Genomic DNA, 25,164 nt, shown 5'->3' with positions numbered 1-25,164 from the left:
CCAGGGCTTACCTGGTCTCAGTTAGTATTCCTTCATGGAACCCCTTCAGATGAAGTCAGCTAAAACATCCTGGAGTTGTGCTATCTCCAGAGGTAGGTAGATACTGCATAAGCATGCAGTAGCCTGGAGTATCCTGCAAGGTATCAGCTCAACAGTTACAACAGAAGACAGTGGAAATAATTTGCTGACCAAAAGAAAGTGAAAACAGCACGGAGAAAGAAGTTGTGGCCTCTTCTACAGCTAGTACTAAGATAATGTAAGCGAGCAATGAAAACACGAGAACAGGTACACTGAATGGAGATGAGGGAGAGCTAAAGCAGAACTTCTGGTCCAGTGCACTAGTGAGAGACATTTGGAGAAAATGCAGAGGGCCTTGAACAAACCATGAGCAAATGCAAAGGCACGTATGTGCCAACTGCCCTGTCAGATACCCAGCAACAAGTGACCACAAAATAACCTGCATGAGCCCTGGGCTTGCTCCTGCCATACCAGCTACTCAGCTACCAGTGACCAGCACTGACAAGAGGGGGAAACTGTGAGGACCAATGGTCACCTTGATAGGACTGTACAAACAAATGTCTCGCTGCCCCTTCCGTCACTGGCCACCCAATGGCTGCCCTTTCCCATCCAACCAGCTGAACTCTCTCATCCGATCCTGATGCCAGGATGAATGGGAATGTCCAATTTGCATGGTGTCCCCTGGGAGATGCCAAGGTGAGCTGCAGAGAAAGTGGAGTTGTCAGAGCCATGTCTGGTCCCACCACACCACCACAGCATCCCCACGTCTCTGTGGAGCAGCTCCAGGGAAGGGAAGGGGTTTGGTGTCCTTGTCTCCCTGTGTCTGTCTCAGCATCTTGGGGTGCCAGGGCTCAGACTGCAGTGTTCCTGGATGGGCCTTCTTCACCTCCCCACCACAGCTGGGGGCACCCATGATGAAGACATGGAGGAGGGACCCCTTGTCCTGGTTGTGCTTGGAGAGGTAACTGGACACACTGCATCAGGATAGGGGACGGACACCCTGGCCCTACTTGTGCTTGGACGTTATCGGAGTGCTCTATCTCCAACTTCCCCTTAGCTGTGGTTTCGGTTCTGCCTTCAACCCCAGTGTGGTCCTCCCCACCCACCATGAAAGCAGAAGAGAAACTGCAGTGTGAGGGGACGTGCAAGGGGACAGCTGGGGAGGATTAGTGAGTGGGTAGAGGACATTGTGGAGGTAAGGTTGGGCCTAGGTACTTTGTCATCCCTACACCCAGCACCCAGCAGGTGCTGTGAAACACTGATTTAAGACCTGGTGCTCAAACCTAAGCAGAAACACTCTGCCACCCCTTCCTGGTGCTGCCCTCCATCCTGCCATTGTTCTCCCTGGACCTGGCAACTCTGCTGAACTGTGACTGGATGCTGGTGGCAATGGAGAGATGGAGTGGAGAGGGGGGGTGGCTCCTGCCATTTCCATTCCCAAACCCTGGTGGCAGCTGGGGAGGGGGAGAAGGTTTCCCTGCCAAAGATGGTGGGAAGGGAAGGGGAGCACCAGGTTGCAGCCCAGCCCCAAGCCCTCTCCTGGTGGGTGTTTAGGGGAGAGTCAGAGCTCCACAGCGCCGTGGGGTGCAGGGAAGCAGAGAGGTGGCCTGACATACTATGGCATGGAAGGAGAATCCCTGGAAATGGCGTCGGCTCATTTACTGCAACTTCCTAGCAATGGGACCTGTGTTACATGCATTGGGGCTAGGGGGTCATGGCCAAAGGTGCCCCATCCCCATCCCAGCTCTGGGATCCTGCCCAGCTGAGTACTGCCACTCCAGAGGTCCTATGATAATGAGGAATGGTCTTCCCCTGGACCTGCATAGCGCTTTGTCTCTCACCAGCTGGCTCAGCCACAATGGGGGTGGGGGCTGTCTCTGCTTGGGGTGCTGGAGACCTGCACCCCAGAGAGGAGCTCCTGGAGGATCCCTTTCCTCCAGCCTGTGTCTGGCCCAAAGCCAACAGCTGTGGGGCAGCCTGGAGATGCTTGCCACCTCCTCCCTGGGCAGCCCAGGGTCAAGCAGGTGGCATGGTAGTTAGCCCTTGTCTTTGCATTCAGAGGGTGCAGGGTACCCCATAGCAGCTCTTCCCTAGTACAGGGCCAGGAGGATGGAAGTTGTTATCCTCTTGGGACTGAATACCAAAGGTGTCATCACCTCTGTTGGAGCTAATGTAGCCCACAGTGATGGAGATGAGGTGCCATCAGTAAGGAGAGGGAGACACAGGGACAAGGCTTCAGGTCTCATGCATCTGTTTTCTCCCAGCATCATTTTCTGGGATGTCCTTTCCCTGCCTATTCACCCTCTTCTACCTGAGCAGGTTGACCCCAGTCTGTTGCAGCACCTTTTGCCAGCAAAAGTGACTAAGGGCTTGCAGGGTGTACTGGGGCTCCCCAGAGCACATCCTAGTCACCTGCTGCCCATCGTGCCCTGCTGCTCATTGCACTCTGTGTGGCTCTTGTGGCTGTCAAGTGTCTTCCCCCTTGCAGGGTCCCCACAGGAAAATCGCCAGTACATGGCAGAGACCCTATGTCATGGCACCAGGAGGAGTCGTCCGTTTCCTGGACAGCAGCCAACCTTTTCTGGCATGTCAGAAGAAGTGATTTCCACCTCCACCACCTACTCTGGCACATTTATGACCAGTGTTGGACTCCTGAAGAAAGGTAGTGAAAAACTCGTGCGACTATGTTGAACGGGATGGGGGACAGGGATAGCCACAAAACAGGGAAAGATGAAGGGATTTAGGGCTGTTTGGCTGTAGAGGGAGAAGAGAGAGGGAAGGACCCAAGCGACATCTCCAACCTCTGACACAGGAAGATGTTTCCAGTTGGTGCAAAGCTGCTCTGGCTGTGGGACTTGCTATCACTCGCTCTCTGGGCTGGTTTGGGGTCCAAATCTCCTCCATGCCCTACTGCTGCCCCCTTGCCCATCTCCTGCCTTTACAAAAGACAGAAAGATAGAGGACAGTAACCCCCACAATACAGCTGATGTCTGGAAAAGAGCTGTGCTGGACCCTGACTCTGAGTGATGTGCTACCAGGAAGGGCAGTCAGAACAACCCCAGTGCTCTCTGCCAGGGCATTGCAGGGTAAACCCTATTACAGACCACCACAGGCCAGGCTCAGCTGACATCTCCCTGGGTTTTGCAGCCATGAGGGTTAACCCACTGAATTTCCCCCACTACTCACAGCCCTGGGCCAGCCTTCCACCACATCCTCCTGAATGACTGTAGCGTGCAAGGACCACCCCAAAACCACAATGCAGACCCCATTGGCTGCTGATGCCACCAGCACTGCTGGAACTGCCCAGGCAGAACAGCAACAGAAAGAAGTGTGCAGTTGTGGCTCCTGCAGCCCTTTCCTCCTGGTGCTGCACCCACTTCTGAATACTTGGGGCTTCACCACTGGCAGCATGCAGCTCCCTTGCCTTCTTCTCTTCATCCTTCCCGGGATGTGGGCACACCCAGAGAGTAAGTGGCACACTCCTATCTGCTCCGTTCTCTCTACTGTGGGACTCTACAGGGGTGGCAGGGAGTGAGACCCAGGGAGATGAAGATGCATGGGGAGATGATACCCACCACTTAAGTGCAGCACCCAAAGGTGCCCTATCTCTGCCCACCCCCTCTGCTCCCATGTCCATCTCTGGGCTCACTGCCCTGCACCATCCTGACCAGACCAGTGCTGATAGCTCCAGCACAAGGGCCAAGGGCTCCCAGACAGGCTTGGGGTGCTGGTGTGTCCCCAAAGGTGCCTTTTTCCTCCTGGCAGACCATGGGCATGGGTGGGAGGGTATCTTTTCCCCTCATGGCACAACAGTCCCGCACTGGGCTCTAACTGCTTAAGCAGATCCTGGGCACTGCCCTGAGCATGTGGGATCATTTCTTTTGCCATTGAAAGGTTGCTGGATCCTTTGCATGCTCCCCCTGTGGTTAAAGGTTTCTTTTGCAGCCACAAGGAGCCTCCACCTTTGTCCCAGCCTGCATTTTCCATGCTGGGGTCAGGTGCTCATTGCACTCTGGGCAGGGGGGCTCTTACTGTCCCAATTCAGGCTTTGCTTTGTGCCATCAGTTCTCAGGGCTTCATTCAGCTTGACAGGAATCACTGTGTGAGTGTTGGACTTGCTCTCCTGCCTCCTGTCAGGATTTGGTTTCCCATGTGTGCTGCCCAGCAGCCCCCCCTCACCACAAACCTAGGCGAAATTCACCTCCCCCCCTTCCCCCTTGACAAGATTTCCTGCACTGTGAGCAGGTCTCTGGTGGACCTGGGTCCCTGTATGAACTGGTGGAACTGTTGTTCCCAGCCACAGACAAGATCACCCCTGCTGTCCCCTCCACACAGCAAGTGATAGCTCTCAGGTGGTCACATCAGGGTGGTGAAGGGGTAAAAAGGGAATTAGAGAAGAAGCAGAGAGAGAGGCTCATCGAGGCAGTGGAAGGAAATTGCAAATTATGTGAAAGCAGCTAGACAAGGGGATTTCCCCTGCCCTGCCCACCTGCCCCATCTCACCCTGCCCATCCCTGAGGACCCCGTGGGCCACTCCTCCTCTTGGAGCCCCCTGCCCTTCTCCTTCATCCTTGTGCTCCTCAGCATGACCTTCTCTCCCTTGTCACCCCACAGGCTCTCAGAAACTCCACCTATTCCAAAGCTTTATCTTCTACAATAGCAGCTTTGTGGACTTTTCAGGCTGGGCCACCTTGGAGGACATAGTCTTCGCTGCCCTGCAGAAATACACCTGGGACATCATTTACCTCCAACCATGGGTCTCCCCAGCCCTGCCCACAGATGAGTGGGAAAACCTGCAAAACCTGTTCAAGATCTATGTGCACAACTTCATTCTGTCACTTCAGGACGAAGCTAGGCTGCACCAGATTCCCTGTGAGTACTGGGTGATCCTCCTTTTCTTACTTAAATGGCAGGGGAGATACCACGATTAGGCAGGTGGTTTTCCCAGGGTGAGGCTCATCCCCTGCACTTTGGGTGTGCTAATCCCGCAAATTCTGCTAATTTCTGCAAATGAGGGAAACTTGACTGCGTAATTTCTGGTAGTGGAGGAATGTGTTCACACTCTCCCCCCCCCCCCTTTTTTTTTTTTGACGTGGCTAAGTGCTGGGTCTAGAACTTGCAGTGCTACAGGGTTGAGGCAGAGTGGCTCAAAAGCTGTGCAGAGGAAAAGGATCTGGGGGTGCTGATTGATGCTCGCCTCATCATGAGCCGGCAGTGTGCCCAGGTGGCCAAGAAGGCCAACGGCATCCTGGCCTGTATCAGGAATAGTGTAGCCACAATAAAACGGGCTCAGGGGAGACCTTATCGCTCTCTACAACTACCAGAAAGGAACTTGTGGGGAGCTGGGGGTCACCTCTTCTCACAGATAACTAGCGATAGGACAAGAGGGAATGGCCTCAAGTTGTGCCAGGGGAGGTTAAGGTTGGAAATGAGGAGACATTTCTTCTCAGAAAGAGCAGTCAGGCATTGGAACGAGTTGCCCAGGCAGGTGGTAGAATCACCGTCCCTGGGGTTGCTTAAGAAAAGCCTGGATGTGGTACTTAGGGATATGGTTTAGTGGATAATATTGGTGGTTGGGGGATGGCTGGACCAGATGATCTTGGAGGTCTTTTCCAATCTTAATGATTCTGTGATTCTATGATTCTATAATTTTCCTGAGGACAGGCACAGAGCTGTGAGTAGGAGCTCAGAGCCAATGTCAGTGGCTTTCCTAAGCAAGGGCTAGCAGGAGAGCAGGAGATAGGCCCTATCTTGGGGCAACGAGCCCCCTGAACTGCCAGTCCTGCACCAGGATGTCCTGGTCCCCAGCATAACCTTTACAATCAGAGAATCAAAGAATCAGAAAATCCCAAGTTGGAAGGCATCCACAAACATCACTGAGTCCATCTTTTGCTGTGTTTAGCTCCACTTATGCCTTATGCTGTTAGCATTCATGAAGACACATAATCCACAAAGTGATTACATGAAGGTGCTTTATTAGGCGCCGGAAGTTAGGGGCATGCCTGCCCAAATCTAACTTCGTCTGATTTGTTTTCTTAGTTCTCTTTTATCTCCTAAGATACTACATATGCATTAGGTTTCACAACTCATCTATGCATATACATTTCCTAGCTCCACCTAGCCTCGGTTCGTATGCTAATTATCTTATCAGTCCTTCTGCACTTGCGTACTACTCTCTGGTGGTCGTCCGGGTGGTCGTCGGGATGAAGTAAGATGTCTTCATCAGAGTTGAACTTTTTAACCTTTCCTTTTCATGCATGCTCTCTGAGCCCTTGGTCTCAGTCCAAACCGCAAGGTTGGTTTGACCCAGTTCCCAGAGTCCAAGAAGCCCCAGTTATCTAGATGTCTTGCAAATTGAGCATTCTTTTAATCCTCCTTACTCCTCATCATGAATTGGTGCATTCTCATGTTACCCTTGCATATATATTTTGTATCTTCCAAGCGCAGCCTCGGAACAGTACATCGCAAATGTAACATACTAAACAATATTGTATTATTTCTTCTTCTATTACTAACAATGCCATCCTGCATATTCCTCTCTGGTCACCCCAAATCCCACCAGCGAAGTCCTCCAGGACTGTGGAGTATAAGGTCATCCTGCTCTGTTCTCCTTTGTGGGATGGGAAACAGCAAGTGTCTGGCTCTGCATGCCATTCCAATGCTGGTGTCCTATGGGCAGGGTGCAAGGCAGAGTGGCAACACCCCTGTTACCACAGCCACATGCCTGCACCCCATGTCCTGTCATGCTCCCAAGGTGGTGGTTCCCCCTTTGCTGTGCTCCTGACCCAGCTGCAGGAACAAGTGGCTTGAGGAGAACGAGCTCCAGGGCTCACAGGCAGGTTTCTCATTCAGAGCAGTTCTACCCAGCACAATGAGCAGTGACATGCGTGAATAATTTGGGGTGCAGAGGGAAGGGGGGGAAGGGGGAAAGGCCTGTGCCCAAAGAAGTGAATGTTGAACTGCAATTTCAAGCTCTGGCTCCAGCTCAAGATATACTCCTGATACCCACCCTCTCCTCCAGACCCTTTTGTGTTCCAGTGCATGACTGGCTGTGAGCTGCACCCCAACGGCTCCTACACAAAATTCTACCGTCTTGCCTACAACGCTCACAACTTCCTCAGCTTTGATGTGGACAGCAGCCACTGGAAGAGGTGGCAGGAGAGTGAGCTGGCAGTGCATGTTGAGAGGGAGTTCAACAGCTTCACTGACATTTCCGCAACACTGCAGCACCTCCTCAACATCACCTGCATCGACCACATGAAGAGATTCATTGAATATGGCAGGGCGGCTCTGGAGAGACGAGGTGAGAACACCCAGACCCCAGCATGGCCCACTTCAAAGCTCCTCTGCTGGGGCTCCCCTTACTCCTTCACTCTTGCCCCCCAGAGCCACCTGTGGCCACTGTCTTTGCCCACATGCGCGACCCAGCTCAGCTTCTGCTAGTCTGTCGTGTCACTGGCTTCTACCCACGACCCATCAGTGTGGCCTGGTTGCGGGATGGCCAGGAGGTGCTGCCAGGCCCAGCACTCAACACCAGCACCATCCTGCCCAATGCTGACCTCACCTACCAGCTCCGCAGCATCCTCGTCGTGGCCCCTGGCGATGGGCACACCTATGCTTGCCGCGTGCGCCACTGCAGCCTGGGCACCCGCAGCCTCCTCATCCCCTGGGGTAAGTACCACCCACAGTGATGGGGTGTAGGCAGTGACCCAGAGCCTGGTACAGGAGATGGTGAGCCCAGCTCCAACAGCAACTCTGGCCATGGCCATCTATGCACTTGCAGCCCCACTCTCTCTTTTCTCCTTCAGGCAGCTCCAAGGTGGCCCTGGGCATTGGTGTTGCTTTTGTGGTGCTGCTCACTGTGGCTGCGGCCCTCATTGGGACTGTCTGGTACTACAGGCACAGGTGAGATCTCCCTGCCAGGCCATGCTGGTCCTCTCTGCTTGGGGTAGGGGTTGAGAACTCTCAACTAGCCCTGCTCACTGCCATCTCTCCTGCAGGTGCTGAGAGCGTGGGATGCACCAGCCCCAGGGATACTCAGAGGCCATGCCAACCCCCTCAACTTCCTGATAATAAACTGCTATTTTAAACCCTCAAGCCTGCACTACCCCACTATATGCTGTGCCAAGTACCAAGGAACACTTGGCATCACACAGCTCTGTCCCACGCTGGGTGGGCCAGGCAGAGACCTGGGGCAGTGCAGGGCCCACACTCCTTACCACAGGGAGAAATGAAGGGAAGCCTCCTGAGACCGACAGTGAGTACCCGGCCCTATGCCCCTGCCCGATGGGTACAAGGCTCCCCATAAAGTGGCAGGACTCAGTCAACACCAACACTCATCCCTGCTTGGAGCCAGCAGGGGGTTGGCACCTGTAGTGGTTTTACCCTGCTGGGCAGCTGAACTCCACCACAACTGCTCTCTCACTCCCCTGCCTCAAAAAAAAAAAAAAAGGGGGGGGGGGGAATACAATGGAAAAGGTTCAAGGGTTGACATAAGGACAAGGAGATCACCCACCAATTATTGTCACAGGCAAAACAAACTCGGCAATAACCTAGTTTATTGCCCAAAAGCAGACTAAAAACACCTTCCATCCCCATCTAGCCTCTTCTACATCGTCCCCCTCAGCAGGGAATGGGGACTGCAATCAGTCTGTAATGAGAGAGGGAGTTAAGAGAATCTTAGTAGACAGGGTGCTGACTAATGAATACCTAGATGATTGTATTAAAAATAGATGTTGTTTAATGTCTTTACTTACTACTGTGCAAATTAAGCGAAACAAGAAGTCTTGGGGCCCCTCACAAAGGATAGTTCCTGATAAAAACAGGGAACCTGTCTCAAGAACCGGCTGAGACTGACCCTGTGGTTTGGACAAGAGCCAAGGAGCAGCTGAGTTTGCACAAAGGCAGGAGGTCAACTAGTGGTGATGAAGAAGAGTTATCAGCCTTCATCCCCACAACCCCCGGCAACCACCACCAGGAGACACTGTGCAAGTGCAGATGGGAGGAGTTCATGGAAATGACTTCTTGGAACTAATTTTAATATGAAGTGGGGATAGGTCATGAATATGTATAGGAGCATTGGGAAACTTCATGCATATGTAACTCTTTACCGCATATAACTAAGGCAAGTTGCCGTGTTGGGGTGCACACGACTTTGGTGAGACTTCCCCCCATGCTGTCCAGCGCTGAATAAACATACCTACTTTACAATCTTACTGATTGTGGAGTCTGTTTTCCGCACATCAGTAACACTTAGTTTCCACTGCCCCTTCACAGTCATGCCCCAGCTCCAGTGTGGGGTCCCTCCCACGGGATGCCGTTCTTCCTGAACTGATCCTGCGTGGGCTTCCCACAGGAAATAGCTCTTCAAGAACTGTTCCAGTATGTCTCTGTACTATGGCGTCCATCCGTCAGGAGCAAACTGCTCCAACCTAGGTCCCCCATAGGAGGCAGTTCCCTCCAAATCACCTGCTCCTGCGTGGGCTCCTCTCCACGGGCTGCAGCTCTGGCCCGGGGCCTGCTCCTGCGGGGGCTCTCCATGGGCCGCAGCCTCCTCCAGGCCACATCCACCTGCTCCACCGGGGGCTCCTCCACGGGCTGCAGCGTGGAGATCTGCTCATCCATGGTACCTATGGGCTGCAGGGAGACATCCTGCTTCACCATGGGCTTCTCCACAGGCCGCAGGAGAACTTCTGCTCTGGTGCCTGGAGTACCTCATGCCTTCCTGCTCTGACCTTGGTGGCTGCAGGGCTGTTTATCACTCCTCACTCTCCTAGCTGCTATTGCGCAGCAGGTTTTTTTTCCCTTTCTTACGTATGCTCTCACAGAGGTGCAACCAACAGCAGCAGGTCCCTTTTGGAGCTGTCTGAAACTGGCTTTTATCTAACATGGAGCAGCTTCTGTAGTCTTTTCACAGAGGCCACCACTGCAGACCCCTGCTACCAAAACCTTGCCACATAAACCCAATACATTCCACTCCTTGCCTCTGTGAAGAGCATATTTAAGAATTATCACAATATACTCTTACATTGCAATCATTGCAATCTTCACAAGGCTCTCTTCCCTCAAAAAAAAAAAAAAAAAGAATTCCCCACACCAAAATAAACATATCATCACAACACTGACAAAAAGGACAATTTACACACATTCCACCCTTCGTCCCTTCACTATATTATTACAAAACATATTCCACACAATTATTACTTTCTTAAATGCTTCACAACTATTACATTCTTAAACAATATCTAATCCATGTTTTACTCATGACCATAACTGGTGGGTGATCTTCCTGTCCTAATCTCAACCCTTGAGCCCTTTCCATGGTATTTTCTCCCTCTTTTCCTTTGAGGAGGAGTGAGAGAGCAGTTGTGGAGTTCAGCTGTGTAGCAAGGTAAAAACCCCATACCCCTCCGCTTGCTCTTGTTCTTTGGTCACTTATATATCCAGTTGTTTCTAGGAACTTCAGGGAGTTTAAGCATGCTCATCTCTCAGTAGTCTCTCTTATCATCCCTATAGCCAACTCTGTAATTGTGTTTGTGTTTATCATTTCCAGTCTATCTATGTCAAACATTTCTTGTGCAGTCATCCCTTGTGGAATGTGCACCTCATTGGAGGCAACTACTTGAATTTGACTCACAGTGGAGTAATGCTTTTTTTTTTTTAATAAATATATAAAGCAACACAAAACAAAAACAGCAATCCTCCCCCCCAGACACAAAAGAAGTAAAATGATCCATTCTCTCCTGCTCCCCCCCAGCTTCTGTTCCTGTGTGTAGCCAGTTGTCTGAGGAAAGCAGATGGGACTTGGTGTAAAAGAGCTTTAACATCCTGCTGGAGCCGTTAGTGGAGAAGTCTCATGTAAGGAAAAGTGAAGTAAGTGGATGTATGTAAGACCTTATGGGACTGCTTTTCCTACTTGTCTAGACCTCTTTAGGAAACACATTGGATCAATGTCAATTGGAGAATGCTGCTATCAATTCTTCTCAAAACTCAAAACTCAAAAAAAAAAAAAAAAGCTTAAGTATGGAAAATCCTTTTTAACAAGTGTCCATTGAAAATTTCCCATTTAATTACGCTCTTGAAACCTCACTAATTAACTACAAGTCTTGAAGACTTGATGAAAATTGCTGAATTGTAATGAACCTCATGGTATATTTTGTGCTGAGTCCATGAAACTTAGGTAGTGAGAGGAAAATGAGGTTATGGAATGAACTGTTGGAAAAGGTTTCAGAAGGAAACGTGGAAGTGTTCTGGAGTTCTAACGGGTCTCCATGTGGGCTGTTACTGACAAAGCCTCTCCATGGGCTTGTTAGAGCAGATAATTGGAGGCAACGATTACAGCTACTCAAAGGCACTGTGCAAGCGACTCTGATGCTGAGTGAAGCCCTTGGTTTGTTTGATGAAGGAGCAAGTCCAAGTCCTGGCCCCTAGCTCCTGGGAAAGGAGGTTCTGTACCTCACAAATGGCTCAGGGGTTTTCCTGGGCTGTGTGATGTGGGGAGTGCCATGTTGTGTGAAGGACAATGATATACGACACCTCCTGGCCTCCCCAGAGGATTTTAAGGAGGCAAGAGTACACCAGTGTCATGAGAACAACAGCTGTTCATGAACCTCAGTAGTAGAGACAACTGCCATAGCCACAGGTGTGTGAACTACCTCAATAATTTTCTCAGACAGAGTCTTCTGTGAAGCCAATTTATCTGTGATTGCAATAGCGGGCATCCTGCAAGCAGGAGCACCCAGCAAAATTATATCATAACCTTATATTCCCAATTACCATTACCCGACACTTGATTCCTCCCGTTTCCTCATTGGCTGAGAACTGCAGGTTCACAAACTACTTGACACTTACTACTATCCCATATATGTATATATTTTTTTGACCAACCATTAATTTCTCTTTTTTTTTTTTTTTTATCCTTCTTCTCTCTTGACTAGAGGGCCCGTGATTTTTTGTTTTTACTGATTTTGCACTGCTCATCCTGTTTTTCTTAGCTATCCTCCTAATTTTGGGACAGCAGAACCTTCCCATTATCTTCTTAACATACTCCCCACTGCTATGTCACTGTCATGCCTACACAATCACTTTTGAATATGCATAGTGGAATTTTCCACTGCAAAAACACATTCTACTGCAAAAACATAACTTTGATGTTCACAATTCTCCTGTCCTCTTTTCTTACTACTATTTTTGTTTTGTACCTCTTCACATCTCCCACTCTTAAGTTTTTAGAACAGTAGGGTTCAATATTTTTCTTCAGATGTCATGGGAAATGATAGAAACACAATGCCATTGTTACTAGAATACTAAAAATACGGTGCTGGAGCCAATCCTATTCAGGCAACCAAGAGGTCAATTTTTGCAAATGTATCTATATTCCCAGAAGGTGTCATCTTGGGCTGTCTCATATAAGATCTCGGTATTCTTCAGGCGCCTTGCCTTCAGGAGTCTAGCAGGGCAGACTCGGCAGATCGAGCAGTGCCGCTTTGCCAGGGGCTTGGAGCCCTTTATCCCAGCAATGCATCTGTGCACGACTTGCGGTGGTGGGCGCCTTTCATCCCACCCACAGCTTGCCCTGGGCAAGAGCTACCACTTGCAAAGACTGCACCATTCATAACCTGGGGGAAGCTGCTCCGAAGTTGGGACTGTGAGCTTTTAATGGCAAAGTGGCAAGAACCTTACAGTGCACTCTGAGAGACCTGAAATTCCCTTGGCAAGCTTTACAAAACCCCACTCCTGACAGGACTCTGCACTTACTCTCCTTCCCAACCCTTTCCCTCCCCTAATTCTTACCATAAGCTTGGACTAAAGCTACCTAAGTCTCCCATGAAGTAGTGCTCCCAAGGGAAGCATTTTGGGAGACCTGAACACGCAGCCTTTATATAATCCCATTCACAGCAGGACTCTGAGCTTTGTTGCTCCGCAAAACCTAACTGCTAAACAGAACCCTGACTCCCTAGGCAAAGTGCACTCTTGCTAGCCGCCAAGGAGCGCTGGAGCTCAGCTCTTCTCCCCAAAATGTGGATTGCGCCCAGCCAGAGAACCGCGGGGACTCCAGGTCGGCTAGAGTATAGGCGTCTTGCTAGCGGGCAGACTTGGCAGCACCGCTTTGCCAGGGGCTTGGAGCCCTTTATCTTGGTGATGCAGTTGCGCATGACTCACTGTGGCGGGCACCGTGCATCCCGCCTGCAGCTTGCCCCACCATTCTGTGCCAGCGCTGTTTTCCTGGAACCTTGCAGTACTGTAGTGTTTTGGCAGCACTAGGTGGTTTGTCAAACACCATGGTTTGTTCTTTCCTTGTGGCATGGCCAGGCTGGGACAGCCACAGATCCTGCAGAGTGCACATTGGCCCTGGAGCCGGGCAAGAGCTACGGCTCGCAAAGACTGCACCATCTGTAACCTGGAGGAAGCTCAGGGCCTGGCTCCTGTTGCTGCGACTTGCCAGTCCACTTCAGCAAATATTGGTGTTTGCTTCGCTCTGGCATTGCCAGCCTTGGATTTTCTTTATGGATTCTGCACTTGTTCAGGAGTGATGTTCTAGTAAATCCTTTCCAGCTGCGTATGGCTCATGGTGTTAATAGTTACATAGTGTGTCATCACTACAGCAGTTGGTACGTGTCACTGCAATGGTATTATAGTAAGACTCCAGCACCACTCACCATCTCTGCTGCCCTGAAGGACTATTCTGACAAATGGAGCCCAAAGTCATGCATGAAATGAACTCAACAGACATTTTAGAGGGATGGCCCATAGACTAAAGGAATGATACCTCTGTGTATGTTATCAAAAGGCCAGAAAGGTGGTGATTATTTAGGATGTCACAGAAAGTGTGAGACCTGAGCATGCTGTAAATGGTATGGAATAAGGGGTGGATATTGTCCTGGATATTTCAGCTGAAGCAGTATCAATTGTCTTCATTGTGGCTGGTGTTACGCCACGTTTTGGATTTAGGAGGAAAATAATGCAGATAGTTAACACTGATGTTTCGATTGTTGTGTTTACACAGAGCCAAGGACTCCTCAGCTTCTCATGCTGCCCTGCCAGCAAGGAGGCCGGGGGTGCACAAGAAGCTGGGAGGGGACAGGACCAGGACAGCTGATGCAAACTGGCCAAAGGGATATTCCATACCATATGACATCAGGCAGGAGAAAGAATACTGTAAGGGCTGGCCAGGGGGGACACTGCTGCTTGGGACTGGCTGGACATCAGTCCATTGGGGTCTTTCAAATGGACAGCCCAAAGTACACTTTATTTTAGGGGCTTGCTCAGAAAGGAAGCAAGCCAACATGTCAAAGAAGGGCTAGGTCCCATTGCTGCAGTCTGCTCCAACACCTCAATTCAGTAATTCATCTCTTAATTCCTTCCAGACCTTGGTTTGGAGCATCCTTTTTCCTCCATTTCCTTCATTTCCTTCCTTTCTTGGGCAGAGTGACCATGAAATGGTAGAGTTCTCTATTCTTGGTGAAGTCAGGAGGGGGATCAGTAAAACTGCTATCTTGGACTTCCGGAGGGCAGACTTTGAGCTGTTCAGGACACTGGTTGGCAGAGTCCCTTGGGAGGCAGTCTTGAAGGGCAGAGGAGTCCAGGAAGGCTGGGCACTCTTCAAGAAGGAAATCTTAAAGGCTCAGGAGCTCAGCCTGGCTACTGCTGTGAAAGATAACAGAAAAAATGTTTTTATAAATACATTAATATGAAAAGGAGGACTAAGGAGAATCTCTATCCTTTACTGGATGTGGGGAGAAACTTAGTGACAGGAGATGAGGAAAAGGCTGAGGTGCTCAATGCCTTCTTTGTCTCAGTCTTTAGCAGCAAGACCAGTTGTTCTGTGGGTACCCAGCCCCCCGACCTGGTGGAAGGAGATGGGCAGCAGAATGTGGCCTTCATAATCTACGAGGAAATGGTTCACAACCTGCTACAGCACTTAGATGTACGCAAGTTGATGGGGCCGGATGGGATCCACAGAAGCGTACTGAGAGAACAGGCGGAAGTGCTCGCCAAGCTGCTTTCCATCATTTATAAGCAGTCCTGGCTATCAGGGGAGGTCCCAGTCAAGTGGCGGCTAGCAAATATGACGCCCATCTACAAGAGAGGCCGGAGGGTGGACCTGGAAAACTATAGGCCTGTCAGTCTGACTTTGGTGACGGGGAAGCTCATGGAGCAGATTATCTTGAGGGTCATCATGCAGCACTTGCAGGGCAACCAGGCGATCAGGCCCAGTCAGCATGGGTTTGTGAAGATCCTGCTTGATGAACCTGATCTCCTTCTATGAAAAAGTGATGCGTTTAGCGGATGAGAGAAAGGCTGTGGATGTGGTCTACCTTGACTTCATTAAGGCTTTTAACACTGTTTCCCACAGCATTCTTCTCAAGAAACTGGCTGCTCATGGCTTGGACTGGCATATACTTCGTTGGGTTAAAAACTGGCTGGGTAGCCGGGCCCAAAGAGTCGTGGTTAATGGGGTTAAATCCAGTTGGAGGCTGGTCACTAGTGCCCCAGGGCTCAGTATTAGGGCCAGTTCTCTTCAATATCTTGATTGATGATCTGGATGAGGGGGTCAAGTGCACCCTCAGTAAGTTTGCAGATGACACCAAGTTAGGTGCGTGTGTCGATGTGCTCGAGGGAAGGAAGGCTCTGCAGGAGGGTCTGGATAGGCTGGACCGATGGGCTGAGGCCAACTGTACGAAGTTCAACAAGGCCAAGTGTCCTGCACCTGGGGCACAACAACCCCAAGCAGCGCTACAGGCTGGGAGATGAGTGGTTGGAAAGCTGCCTGGCCGAGAAGGACCTGGGAGTATTGGTTGAGAGTCGGCTGAGTATGAGCCAGCAGTGTGCTCAGGTGGCCAAGAAGGCCAACAGCATCCTGGCTTGCATAAGAAACAGTGTGGCCAGCAGGGCTAGGGAGGTGATTGTCCCCCTGTACTCGGCTCTGGTGAGGCCGCACCTCGAGTACTCTGTTCAGTTTTGGGCCCCTCTCTACAAGAAGGACATCGAGGTGCTCGAGAGAGTCGAGAGAAGGGCAACGAAGCTGGTGAGGGGTCTGGAGAACAAGTCTTACGAGGAGCGGCTGAGGGAGCTGGGGTTGTTCAGCCTGGAGAAGAGGAGGCTCAGGGGAGACCTCATCGCTCTCTACAGGTACCTTAAAGGAGGCTGTAGAGAGGTGGGGGTTGGTCTATTCTCCCATGTGCCTGGTGACAGGACAAGGGGGAATGGGCTAAAGTTGCGCCTGGGGAGGTTTAGGTTGGATATTAGGAAGAGCTTCTTTACTGAAAGGGTTGTTAGGCATTGGAATGGGCTGCCCAGGGAAGTGGTTGAGTCGCCATCGCTGGAGGTCTTTAAAAGACGTTTAGATGTAGAGCTTAGTGATATGGTTTAGTGGAGGACTTGTTAGTGTTAGGTCAGAGGTTGGACTAGGTGATGTTGGAGGCCTCTTCCAAGCTAAATGATTCTGTGATTCTGTGATTCATTCTTAGTCATAACTGGTGACCGTGACTCTCCTTTACTGGCTTGTGGAAAGGCTGCTCCACCCGTAACTTGCAAGGCTTGTGCTCCCTGATATGAACTGGTTGGAAAGCCCTGGCTCTTTCAGAACCTGATTTGCCCATTAGACCAACGGCTCAGGCGTGCTCGGAGTGTGGGTCTGTGACGGAATTCACACCATCACTGCTTCTGGAAGCCTGCTGCATGCCCACCAAGGCTGCTGCCATCATTGTGCACCCAGCTCTGCCACAAGCACCTTATTTCTCCTCAGGTGCGGCCTCGGGCAAGGTGTCCCCTCCTGGCTCCCTGCGGGAGAGCTTTAGGGGCTTCAAAGAGAAGGCTCTGCTGGGCTGTGCTGTTGCTTTGCCCTTTGGAACAAAAGCACAAACCTGTGCTACAACACTGCAGTCGTGCAGCAATGCTGGAGCACAACCAACAGGCTGCCCTGAGAAGCGCAACCCCCTGCCCCCCTGCGTGCCCCCCATTTTCACTTGCGTGTGACTCCACTCCCATATGACTCCCTTTCCCTCCACCATTTCCACCCCCATATGTCTCCCCCCCCCAAATTTTCACTCACGTGTGCCCCCCTGTGTGCAGCCCCATGTGCCCCCACCCCGATTTGCACCATCAGTGTCCCTCCCCAGATTTCCCCCCTGACTGCACCACAGGGTGCCCTCAGCCCCACGTGTCCCCTTGTGTCTCTTCCCCCCGTTCCCCCCCAGCATGCCCTGTGGCACAGAACCTTCCAGAGCGGCCCCACACAGCCACCCCTGCCCTCGCTCAGCTCTGCCTCGCACCTGCCCTGGCTGTGAGCAGCTGCCAGCCCTGTCCGACACCAGCCCGGAGCCGTCCCCATTGGCGACCCAGAACTGGCACTGCCCCAGAACCGGGCCCCTCAGCGATCCCCCAGCCATGGCCACCCTCAAGTTTGCCGACCTGCCCGGCATTGTGCGTATGGGGCTGGGCCTTGGGGTGTCTGGAGAGGGTCAGGGGAGAGAACGTGGGGCCTGTGGGGAGGTTGGGGATGCCAGGGTCAGATGGGGGAGCTGAGGGGATTGGGGTTGGTTTTGGGTGCCCGGGGGGATCTGAGGCAGCAGGGCAGTAAGTGGGGTGTTTGGGGAGATGGTGGGTAGTCGGGGCTGTCTGGGGTTGGGGGGGAGAGAGGGGGGACAGACAGGCATGTCAGGGCATTGGGACTTGCAGGGGGGTCAGGGCGGCTGCAGGTGTGGGGGTGCCTGTAGGGTACCAGAGCACAGGGGGTGTCAGGGCCATGGGGGCAGGAAGTGGGGGCTTGGGGATATTGGAGGTGTCCAGAAGAGCTGAGGAGTCCTTGGGGAGATAAGGTGAGTGGGGACAGGGAACTGCTGGGGGGGGGTGGGGGGGTGGGCAGAGGCACCATCTGAAGGTGTTTGGGGCAGTTTGGGGGTGCTTGATGAGAAATAGCAAATAGCTGAGCCTGTTTGTGTCCTAGGCCTGGAATGAACCAGAGGTCTATGAGACCAGTGACACACCCGAGGGTGACCAGGCCGAGTTTGAGATGGTAAGGCTTTGCTGGGGCCCCATGTGTGGTAGGGGTGAGCAAGGGTGCCGGTGCCCCCATCCCGCAGGCATCTGGCTCAGCGAGATCATCTCTGGGACAGGGGAGCGGCTCCTTGCACATGTCCCTGCAGTGACACATCCCCAACATGGTCTGCTGGCCCTGTCTCAGCCTGATATTGCTGCAGAGCAGCAAGGAGCAAGGGCAGGGCTCAGCACCATGCTGGGTGGGTGTCCTTGCCCCTGTCCCCTGGCTCCATGTCCTGTGTAATGCAACAAGGGCAGTAGAAGCGGGCAGGGCTGGCCCCTGCCATGTCCCAGTGGCATTGCGGGAGGACCCATGTCCAGCTGTGGGCCAGGCTTGAGGAAGGGCCAGCTGGTGTCACATGGAGGATGACAGGGGCCACACTGCAGTGATTTCCCTCCCAACAAAGTTAAAGGGGGCACAGCTCATGGACTACAGACAGATGCCTCCCTCCTACCCCTGGAAGCCACAGGGACCTGCGAGGCATTTGGCTTCTGTGTCCTATCATGGCTTCTGCTCTCAACTCTCCCCAGGGAAAGAACAGGAAAAGAAGAGATGGAGCTGGAGAGAGGTTGTCAGAATGGGGGCACAGCCATGTTGTAGGCACTCACCTCGTCCCCAGGGTGACTGGCTCCGCTCCATGCCCTGAACGCTTTGCTGAGCCCTCATCCTGCTCCCATGCTTTCTCTGTGTTCCATGGTGATGTGGGAGCCCTTCACAGTGCCCACCACGAGCACAACCCTGGATACCTCAGGGTGCCCAGTGGAGGTGCCCATCCTGTTGCTGCCCCTGCTCTCACAGCCGCTGCCCCTGCTGCTACCCTTGCCTCTGTGCTGGTGGCCTCTGTGTCCCACATGGCTCGTAAGCCCTCACGTAGGATTAGCAGGTGGCCCCAGGGGCAGGCCGTGGCAGAGGGACATGGGTGACATTGGGCCATGCATGGGACAAAGCTTCTAATGACATTTTTTTCTCTCTCCTCCTAACCTTGCTCTGACTTTCTCACCTCTGGGGAATGCAAGTAGCTGGTAAGAGCCCGTCTGTCAGCCACTGTAACACTGTGCTCTGCTCAGTGGCACTTGCTGTCTCCCCACAGCTGGACAGCCACCCCAACCATGCTGGAGAGCTGCCCCCACTGCTCTCACTCCTTCTTCTCCATTTGTGCTGTGCCAGAGCTCCCTGAGAGTGCTTCAGGCCATCGTCGGGCACTGGGGCCAGAGAGGGGAGCAGGCAGGGTGTCCTTGGGGCACCTCCTGCAGGGCCCTGCTGTGTCAGAGGGTGAGAAGCACCCCAAGTTGCTGTCTGCATGCGCCCCTCAAGGGGACATGTCCAAGTTAGGCTGCAGGCAAAGCCTTGGAGAAGTCTTGGAGGAGTCGAAGTCCTCTCACAAGTTGCAAGCACCCCAGAGCCCGCGGATGATGGAAGCCACCCTGAAACACAGCTGTGGGACTGGGGCCACCCCGACCGCACATAGCACGTATGGTGGGGCTCCCAGAACCGCCAAAGGATGTTGAGCCTCACTGTGCCCTGGCCCTGCTGCCAGGCCCTTGTGGGGTTTTTCCAGTCAGCCAGGCCAGGCCAGGGGTCTGATTTCCATGGGCCGTGTCCTGGGAAATAGTGCATCGTGGAGAGTCCTTGCTGCCCAAGCAGAGCCTTTGCTGGGTCTGACCGCTGCACCTGCCCCCGTGTACCTGTTGCAACCTGAGGGCTGCCCTGGGGGTTTATGCACCATCCTGGGGCAGTCAGGGAGGATGGGGCCACCGTCGGCCCCATTTCCACCCATCTGGTCCCCAGCGCTGGCCCTCAAAGGCTGCCAGGGCTACAGAGAGCAGAGAGACGGCAGCCCTGCTGACAAACCCTTGAGTCTTCCTTAGCGCTGTGTCCTGTGTGCAGGAGGAGCTTACCAGCACCAGTGTGGAGCACTTCATCATCAACCCCAACGCTGCCTTTGAGAAGTTCAAGGACAAGCGCCTGGGCACCAAGGGAGTGGGTGAGCCAGGGGGACTGGGGAAGGGTGAGCTGTGGTCCCTGGGTTGCTGAGATGAACCCAGGGATGGCATAGGCTCCCCAGGTATTTTGGGGTGACCGTCTGCTCTTCTCTTCCAGATTTCTCTGACAGCACAAGCAAGACCAGTACAACAGGCTACAAGTCTGGAGAGCATGAAAGCGTGAGTCCAACATGCGCAGGGATGTCCCCTTAGTGTGAACCACCCTAGTGCATGGTCCCTTGTCCCTCCTCAACCCACAGTTACATCCCTGCCCAGCACCACAGCTCTCCCACAGCCACAAGTTTTCTTGCCTGTCTGTGAAGGCACGGCTACTACCAAGGGGTTTTGGGTACTGGTGTCCCAGCACCACCAGATCCCTGGTGCCATGGGCAGGCCCTGAGTCCCTCTGTTACCCTCATCCCCTCCATCCTCCCCCTCCCCGACATTCATCTCTCTGCAGCTCAGTGAGGGTGTTGGTGCCAGAGACACCTCAGCAGCAGTACCAGTGGCTGCAGCATGAGGTGCAGGATCTCATTTGTGAGATGGAGCAGATCCAGGTGATCATCACCCCTGCCATTGGGACCTGCAGGCAGGCCATCCTTGGGGCTAACATGGCCGCCTGTCCTCCCCCTGCACAGAGCGTATTGAAGGAGTCGGAGGCCGAGGAGGAGCTGATGCCCGTGGCCTTGGCCAGGCAGGTGGAAGGCCTGAAGCAGCAGCTGGTCTCCAGCCACCTGGAGAAACTACTGGGCTCTGCTGCAGCCATAGACTTTACAGACCCCGAAGGCACGCTGGCCAAGTGAGTGTGGTCCCGAGGCCTCACGCCTTCAGCTTGGGAAGTGGGGGGCAGCAGGGGGAGGATGCCAGCAACCTCGTGAGGCAGTACCAGAGCAGCACGCTCACCTTTTCCCCTTTCCCAGGCACCTGTTGCAGCAGCTGGAGGTGGTGAAGTGCAAGAAGGCAGTGTCAGGAGAGAGACCCGGCAAGGCCCCAGCCCCCCCTGGAGACATGCTCACCTTTGAGCTCTACTGGAGGCCGGAGCAGGACCAGTTCTCCCAGGCTGCTAGTGTGAGTGTGTGGAGGGGGAGTCACAGAGTTTGACCCCAAAATGGCCTGTCCTGCCCTCTCAGCCCTTGTTTCCCCCCCAGATTGCAGAGCTGGAGAAGCGCTTGGCACAGCTGGAGGTGATGGTACAGTATGAGCCTGACAGCCAGGTAAGGAGACAGGCGCTCCAGCCCTGCCACTCTCCTGCTCTCCATCCTGCCCCACTGATGTGATTTACCTCCCCACAGAACCCACCGCTGGTTGGGCTGAAGGGCACCAGCCTTGTGGTAAGTCCTAGAATCCTAGAATAGCCTGAGTTGGGAGGGACCCATGAAGATCATTGAGTTGAACTCTTGGCTCTACACGGGGCAATCTGGTAGTTAAACCATATATGTAAGACCATTGTCCAAATGCTTCTTGAACACCAGCAGGCTTGAGTCCATGCTCCCCTGCTTGGGGAGCCTGTTGCGCTGCTCAGCCACCACACCGATGAAGAACTTATGTCCTAATACCCAACCTGAACTTCCGCTGGTGCAGCTTTAAGCTGTTCCCTCACGCGCAGTCACCAGAAAGAAGAGATCAGCACCTCCCTCTCCACTCTACGCCCTGAGGGTGCTGTAGACAGCAAAGAGGTCGCCCCTCAGGTTGCTCTTCTCAAAGCTGAACAAACCAAGAACAAACCAAGCTGCTCGTCCTAAGTCATGCCCTCTAGCCCTTCCCCCATCTTTGTTGAACACCTCTTTTGGGACCCATTCTAGTATTTTTTATCTCCTTCTCATACTGGGGAGCCCCAAACTGTACACAGTACTCAAGGTGAGGCCACACCAGCGCTGAGTGGAGTGGGACTGTCACTTCTTTTGACCGGTTAGCTCTGCTGTGCTGAATGCACTCCAGGGTATGGCTGGCCATGGTGTGGGTAGCATGGAGGGACACTTTTCACCATCCCTGCACATGGCTCTGGGGCAGCCATGAGGCACTGCCTGGCCCCTCCTCACTTTGTTCTCCATCCCCAGGAGACTGTGCAGATCCTCCAAGCCAAAGTGAACATCCTGGACATGGCTGTGCTGGACCAAGTGGAGGCCCGGCTGCAGGTTAGGGGGGTCAGAGAGAGGGAGGTTGGGGGTGAGTCCTGCAGCCCTCAGCCAGCAATAGTCCCACCTGCCCCACGGAGGGTGGCACAGGGCCGTGGGAGAGCCAGGGGAGGGCACCAGCAAAGGCTATGAAATTGGGGTAGGGGACACTGCTGGATTTGGGGTCTCACATCTGCTTCCCCCTCTGCAGAGCGTCCTGCAGAAGGTCATTGAAAACACCGAGCACAAGGCAATCGTGCTAGACCCTGAAACCCAGAGCAAAGTAAGAGGAGCAGGGAGGGCCCCTCAAAGCAACGCCAGCATGGGGGTGCTTTTATGGAATCCCCCTGCAGACTGTGCTTACACCCTCCTTTCTTGCTTTCCACCCGTTGCCCCAGATACACCAGGTCCATGAGATGATGCAGCACTGGGACCCTGTGGCCAGCAGTCTGCCTGATGTGGTACAGCGACTGCTGACCCTCAGGGACCTGCATGAGGAAGGTGAGGGGCTGGAGGAGATGCTGGGGACAGTGGCGTGGCATGACAAAGAACATGCTGGGGAGGGGGGGCGGGGGGCGGTCCCCAGCAGCACTGAGCTTTTACCTCCCTCCCAGCCACGTGGTTCATGCAGGCCCTGGTATACTGGGAGACCACGCAGCAGGAGATGGTTGCTGCTCTCAGGAGCAAGGCCTTGCTGCTGGTGGAGGTGAGTCCTGGAAGCATGCACTGGAGAAGGAGTGGGTCCCATCCTGCCTCTCCCACTCATCCCCTGCCCCTCTGACTCCCCTGCAGGTCCAGAAGATGTTAAAGGAAAATCTGGCCATTGTAGGGGACAATTTTTCATCTCTAAAAGCCCGCATCAAACAGTTGCAGCAGTGAGAGAAACCCAGAGTCCCTTCGGGCATTGCTGCCCCCCCCAGACTCCACAACCCCCTTGGAATCCTTCCCGACCTGGAAGGCTTTTTTTCCACCCCATTCCTAAATAAACGTTTTGTCTAAAAGTGTGTCCGTGTTGGCATCTCCTTTGGTCTGTGGCACATCAGCAGTGCCCAGATGCAGCATTTTGAATGCATATTTTAGTGCATTCATAATGCCCCCCCCGCCTCAAGTTCCCCTCTGACTGTGCACCCCGGGTACTCCCAGCCCCTTATGTCCCTTCATGTCTCCCAACCCCTCCAGCCTCCCCCGCCCCCCCCCCCCCCGAGAATGCCCTGTGGTGCAGAACCATGCAGAGCAGCCCCATCCACCCAGCCTGGCCCAGACTTGGCTCTTCCTTGTGCCTGTGGGTGATGAAGGCTCTGCACCCACACAAAGGGAGAAAGGCCATGGGGGGAGCTTTGTTCTCCTTTAACAGGGAGGAAGACAACAACAAAGGGTTGAGGAGGGGCATTTTTTCCCCACTCCAGCATAGAATGGGAACTGGGGAGGTTTATATCCCCCAAATGGAAGAGAGCAAACTGGGGAGCTCATTCATCCCTCTGAAAAGAGAAGGGCGATGGTGGAGTTCTTTCCGCCTCGGCGAAGTGAAGGGGCACTGTGGGGGAATTATGTCCCCACCGAAAAGGTAGCTGGGCAATGGGAAGAGGGTGAAGCGGTGGAGTTTTTCTTGGTCATATAGAAGGAGGGCAAATGGGAGGGGGGGCAGGGGGGGAGTATGTACCTCTCCAAAAGGAGGAGAGCAATGTGGGAAGATATTTCGTAGAATCATAGAATCACTGAGGTTGGAAAAGACCTCTAAGATCATCTAGGCCAACCTTTAATCTAGTACTGAAGTCCATCACTAAATCATGCTACTAAGTTCTACATCTACACGTTTCCTGAAGACCTCCAGGATGTTGACTCAACCACTTCTCTGGACAGCTGATCCCAGACCCCTGATCCCGGACCTCTGATCCCAGAGCCCCCCACCCCAGAGCTAACTGTGAGCCCCGGACCTGAGCCCTGGACCCTGGAGCTGACCCCAACCCCTGAGCCCAGACCTGACCTTGAGCCCCCGAACCTGAGCCCCAGACCCCAAGCCCCCAACCCCGGAGCTGACCCTGAACCCGAAGTTGACCCTGACCCAGAGCCCCAGTCCCAAGCCCCAACCCTGAGCCCCAACCCCAAACCCCAACCCCGAGTCCCAACCTGGAGCCCCAACCGCAAGCCCCAACCCTGAACCCTCGAACCCAGAGCCCCCACCCTGGAGCTGACCCTGAGCCCCGACCCTGGAGCTGACCCCGAAACCCTGACCCCCAGAACGGACCCTGGACCCAGACCTAACCTTGAGCCCCAACCCTGAGCCCCGACCCCAAGCCCCGACACTGAGCCCTGAACCTGGAGCAAGCTCCAACCCCAGAGTGAGCCCCAGCCCTGGAGCTAACCCCACAATTAACCCCGGACCCGAACCCCGGACCCGAAACCCGGACACTGGAGCTGACCCCGATACCCCGACACTGATCCTGATTCTGATCCCCAACCCCGGAGCAAGCCCCAACCCCAGAGCAAGCCCAGATCATGGAGCTAACCCCACAGCTAACCCCAGACCCAAACCCCACACCTGAACCCCACATCCAAACCACGCACCTGAACCCCTGAGCTAACCCCGACCCCCGACCCCGGACCCCGAACCCAAGCCCCTGTCCTGAGCCCTGAACCCAGAGCTAACCCCTGACCTGAACCCCAGACACGAAGCATGGACATGAACCATGGACCCCAAACCCCAGACCCCGAGCCCCAGACCCAGAGCTAACCCCAAGCCCCAACTCCAAGCCCCAAATGTGAACCCTCAAACCTGGACCCTCAACCCTGGACCCTCGTCACTGAAGCCCCCGATCTGGGCCCAACCATGGAGCCCCCGACCCGGGCCCGACCACGGAGCCCCCAACCCTGAGCCCTGACCCCAGAGTTGACCCCCCTGCACAGACCCTGAAGCTGACCCCAAACCCTGACCCCAGAGCTGACCCCAAGCCCCCGATCCTGGAGCTGATTCTGTCCCCAGAGCTGACACCGACCCTGGAACTGGCCCCGA

At 53.7% G+C, this 25,164-nt stretch overlaps 2 protein-coding genes and 1 pseudogene across 2 annotated transcripts; all 3 read left to right on the top strand.

The window, feature by feature from the left end:
- Positions 1–3,330: 3,330 nt before the first annotated feature.
- On the top strand, positions 3,331–9,228 carry LOC106029451 (antigen-presenting glycoprotein CD1d-like). The gene is made up of 6 exons (XM_013170745.3): positions 3,331–3,485; positions 4,633–4,890; positions 7,040–7,321; positions 7,405–7,689; positions 7,827–7,923; positions 8,019–9,228. Exons 1-6 carry the CDS (start codon positions 3,428–3,430, stop codon positions 8,023–8,025), a joined length of 987 nt encoding a protein of 328 aa, XP_013026199.1. The 5' UTR covers positions 3,331–3,427; the 3' UTR covers positions 8,026–9,228.
- On the top strand, positions 4,917–5,089 carry LOC125179823 (U1 spliceosomal RNA; annotated as a pseudogene).
- LOC106029450 (dynactin subunit 2-like) lies at positions 8,152–23,161 on the top strand. Its single transcript, XM_066978372.1, is given in 17 exon segments — positions 8,152–8,275; positions 10,775–10,890; positions 17,217–17,442; positions 17,966–18,034; positions 19,946–20,042; positions 20,159–20,220; positions 20,501–20,520; positions 20,522–20,597; positions 20,679–20,839; positions 20,961–21,108; positions 21,189–21,254; positions 21,333–21,371; positions 22,098–22,175; positions 22,366–22,437; positions 22,553–22,655; positions 22,769–22,860; positions 22,947–23,161. Coding segments are annotated over 15 exon segments (1,395 nt in total). The 5' UTR covers positions 8,152–8,275; positions 10,775–10,890; position 17,217; the 3' UTR covers positions 23,034–23,161.
- Positions 23,162–25,164: the final 2,003 nt, after the last annotated feature.

The sequence above is a fragment of the Anser cygnoides genome, chromosome 16 (genome assembly GCF_040182565.1).
Source record: "Anser cygnoides isolate HZ-2024a breed goose chromosome 16, Taihu_goose_T2T_genome, whole genome shotgun sequence".
Taxonomy (NCBI): Eukaryota; Metazoa; Chordata; class Aves; order Anseriformes; family Anatidae; genus Anser; species Anser cygnoides.
This window is presented reverse-complemented; position numbering and strand designations above follow the sequence as displayed.